Source organism: Camelina sativa, chromosome 11 (genome assembly GCF_000633955.1).
Source record: "Camelina sativa cultivar DH55 chromosome 11, Cs, whole genome shotgun sequence".
NCBI classification, from domain to species: Eukaryota; Viridiplantae; Streptophyta; class Magnoliopsida; order Brassicales; family Brassicaceae; genus Camelina; species Camelina sativa.
In genome coordinates, this window is record NC_025695.1 from 45198702 (window position 1) to 45202707 (window position 4006).

General features: G+C 36.8%; 2 protein-coding genes across 2 annotated transcripts in view; one reads left to right on the top strand and one right to left on the bottom strand.

Annotated features, from left to right (window-relative positions):
• Positions 122-1006, bottom strand: LOC104728989 (NAC domain-containing protein 6-like). The gene is made up of 2 exons (XM_010447894.1): positions 650-1006; positions 122-502 (listed from the first exon to the last, which is right to left on the bottom strand). Exons 1-2 carry the CDS (start codon positions 1004-1006, stop codon positions 122-124), a joined length of 738 nt encoding a protein of 245 aa, XP_010446196.1.
• LOC104726510 (protein TOC75-3, chloroplastic-like) overlaps positions 2903-4006 on the top strand; it is a 4264-nt gene continuing 3160 nt past the window's right edge. Inside the window, exons 1-2 of the mRNA XM_010445378.2 lie at positions 2903-3107; positions 3183-3919. Coding sequence (XP_010443680.1) covers positions 2924-3107; positions 3183-3919 — 921 coding nt within the window. The 5' untranslated portion in view covers positions 2903-2923. The remainder of the gene's footprint in view (positions 3108-3182; positions 3920-4006) is intronic.

Consider the following 4006-nt stretch of genomic DNA (forward strand, 5'->3'; position numbering starts at 1 on the left):
AAAAAAAAAAAAAAAAAAAAAAAACCTTTAGCATAAATTAACTAGTAGCAGTCATCATCTCATAACACACTTGCTATAAAAAATATATATATATATATTCTACAATATATAGAAATCTTCATCAGGGTATCGAAAACAAGTCCTGATCACAGATATTTTCACTGCCCAGCAACTCTTTAATCCAATCTTCAAACCGTTCAGTCTCCATGGCTTCAACCTGCTCATCCACCTTCTCTCCTCCGAGTGCCTCTTTTTTCTGCTGCTCCCAGAAAGAAGAAGAGTCATCATCATGCTGATCATGATTACTAGAAGTGGAAGCTTCTTCGCCATGATCCTTCTCCTTCTTCTTCTTCGAATTCCTTTTCTTGTGAACCTTGCAGGGGACGACGTCGACTAGCTCCTGATCAAGCTTATCTTCCTCATGATGATGATCCTTCTTCTTTTCCTTCTTCTTCTTCTTCTCCGACCATTTTTTCTTGTGAATCTTGCAGAGGACTACCCCCTGGAACGTATCAGTAGGTAGCCTAAACTCGTCCATAATTCAGCTTTCGTTGCTTGGAACATCAACAGAAACACTACCGACGTCTCCTCTCCTATGCTTCTTGTTCTTGTTCTTGCTGGCGCTATGATAAGTAAATTTTTGCTTTACCCCGATGACCTTCCCTGTTTCCTCGTCGATGATATCTTCTGTCCCATTTGCATGCCAGTTCCCACGGTCAATGCCATCTCCGATGATCTTCCGCTTGGAGTACTTACCACAACCAACCTTCTCTTTAGAGATCTGAGTCTTTGGAGTGACATAATACCATTCATCTTCCTTGAGAAAAGGATGGTTGATGTGGTCCAACAACCATGGCTCCTTGGCATAAACATCTTTCACCACTATAAAGTCTTCCATGGGCTCACCTCTTAGCATTGGTATAAGATAAGAGTTGATGACTTCTGGCTCCGTGGGATCAAAGTGAAGTCCTTCATCCTCTTCGTAGTAGTCGTTCTCCGTTGTCATTCTATGGTTCTCAAGGTTGAAAGCTGAGGTAAAGGCGATTATTTGTTCTGTGATTGTTGATCTTAATATTGTTTTAAGGTTTTGTATATATATCCTAATATTGTTTTTATCAATAATATAAATTTTATTATTTTCTTTTTAAAAAATTAAGATATATATGAAATTCTTCTTAAATATTCAGTTTTAAGATAGCTACAACAAATAAATAAGTTCGTTTTAATTTTTTTTGGCAGCTAATTTCTATAGTTTTTAATTATTATTTTTTTGCATTAAACTCATGTAAAATATTATTTCTTAAAACCAAATACAATATTATTCTTTGATTGTTGCTAGATTATGTATGATGAGAGAGATATGAGAGATTATGAGTTCATGTGTGTTTCTTCATATATTGGTTTAGGTGTCCTACAATTCCAACTAAAATTGGGTTTCTTTGGCACTCCGGTGGAGTCGGTCGCAGAGGTGTTGCTGTAACCATTTGACTAAAGACACTTCCCATTTTTTTTTTTTTTGCATTAAACACAAGTAAATATTATTTCTTAAAACCAAATACAATATTATTTGTTAGTCTGGTTAAAAACAGAAATAATTGTTATACCCTAAATAATTAAATAAACACATGAAAACAATATATAGCTGATGAACTTTGTAACCAATGAAATTTTGTATTTGTGATAAAAAAAAAGTTAAATAATTAGTGTTCCCTAAATTAGTTAGACAAAAAATATATTATAAAATCAGAAATTATATTATAATTTTATCCAAACTATAATGCCTTCTATACATTGCTAATTTCAAACATTTATATTTTTATAAACTTTATATTAAATAACCTATGAAAGTTTATTTGTTAGTCTGGTGAAAAAAATGTACAGAATTGCTAATAATATAAGTAGATCAAATAAAGTGTTACAAACTATAATAACTAAATAAACACATGAAAACCAACATATTATATATATATTTTGTATACCCTCTGTTTTTTTAAAAAGAAAAAAAGAGAAATGGTTTTAAAAGTAAAAATGTTTTATTTTATGTTTGCTATGCAAATTTGTACTTGAATATTTCATACTCCGTATACGTAGTCCTGGGCAAATAAACCGAACTGAAATTTCGGTTCCGGTTCGGGTATGGATAGTGGACAATAACTGATTGGATAGTGTTTTAATTATCCATGGATATCGGTTCGGTTATCCGAATCAAACCGAACACGTACTAAAATTATGTTTTAGCCGAGAATCGAATTAAGACCTCTACAAACTGGAGTGCGCAACATGGCCACTGCGCCACGTTGAAGTTTTAGCTTTGTATTACGTGTTAATTTATATAAAGTAATAAAAAGTAAACTAAAAAACCATATATATTTAGACAAAAATACCAAAATATTTGAAATAAATCAAATATCATGAAGTTTTTAGATATATTTGTTAAAATATAATCAAATTTTATTTAAATAATATTTTAAAAATTTATATTACACTATTTCGGATATCCGGAACCGAACCGAAAATAACCGAACCCGAACCGAAATAGTAAATTAACCGAATGGATACTAAACCTCTATATCCAAACTAACCGGAACCGAATAGATATATCCGAAACCAAACCGAATACCCGAACGCCCAGGACTACGTATACGGATGAAATGAAATGAAAGTAAAATAACTGAAACTACTAATAAGTAAACACAACAACCTCAGCTAACATATCCGATTCATACCCGAGTGGTGTCGGTTTAAAACAAAATTCAAACCAGGCCCATTTGTAAAACAATATGGCCCAAATTACTTTTATGTATGGTCTAATAAAATATACTACAATTAAATACAACTCTCCTTTAAAAGACCAAAAAGTCTCTCTCTAGCTTGGTCCGCAAGTCAAGAAAAACAAGAAACCTTTTTGCTCCTCCTCCTCGTCATGCCCACATTCGCCATCAACGGCCAGCTTATCGCGGCGCCGATAACTTACACCACCGCTTCTTCTTATCTCTCCTCTCGCCGTCAATATTCATCCCTATACTCGTCACGCGAACTCCGTTTCAACTCACCTCCCCCTCGCCTCCCATCGTTAACTTGCTCCTCAACAAGCTCACGTAATCAGAGGTTTGAGCCTTCCTCCAACAATACTCAGCTTAACTCACTGGCGAGATCTTTTTCTGTCCATGACTCCGGTAAGCCGAAGCGTTCTTCTAACGGTAATATCCGTAAGTCACTTGCGCAATCTCTCGTTGTCACCTCTGTTTCCTCCGCCGCGTCTCTGTTTCTTCCACGACTCTTTTCTCTTCTTTCGATTCTAAAAGGCGGTGGCGGTGGAGGAGGAGGCGGTGTAGGTGGAGGAGGAGGAGGCGGAGGCGGAGATGGCGGATTTTGGAGGGATTTGTTTTTCTTGGCACGAGTGGCCGTAGCTGACGAAGAACCGTCACCGGAATGGGATTCTCACGGTTTACCGGCGAACATTGTTGTACAGTTGAACAAGCTAAGTGGTTTGAAAAAGTATAAAATCTCAGATATAATCTTCTTTGATCGACGGAGTAAAGCCAACGCCGAAACAGAGGATTCTTTCTTCGACATTGTATCGATTCAGCCAGGAGGAGTCTACACAAAAGCTCAGTTGCAGAGCGAGTTAGAAACCCTAGCTACTTGTGGTTTCTTTGATAAAATCGATTTCGAAGGGAAGACGAAGCCTGACGGAACCCTAGGTGTTACATTCTCTTTCGTGGAGAGCAGGTGGCCAGCCACGGAGAGGGTTCGATGCATCAACGTAGGGCTAATGGCACAACTTAAGCCGGTAAAGATTGATCAAGACATGACAGAGAAAGAGATGATTGAACATTTGAGGAGTCAGGAGAAAGATTACAAGCAGAGGATTGAGAAGGCAAGACCTTGTTTGTTGCCTGGATCAGTTCAGCGAGAGGTGATGCATATGTTAAGGGATCAAAGGAGTTTAAGTGCGAGGTTTTTGCAGAAGGTTACAGATCGAGCTCTTAAATGGTACCACGAC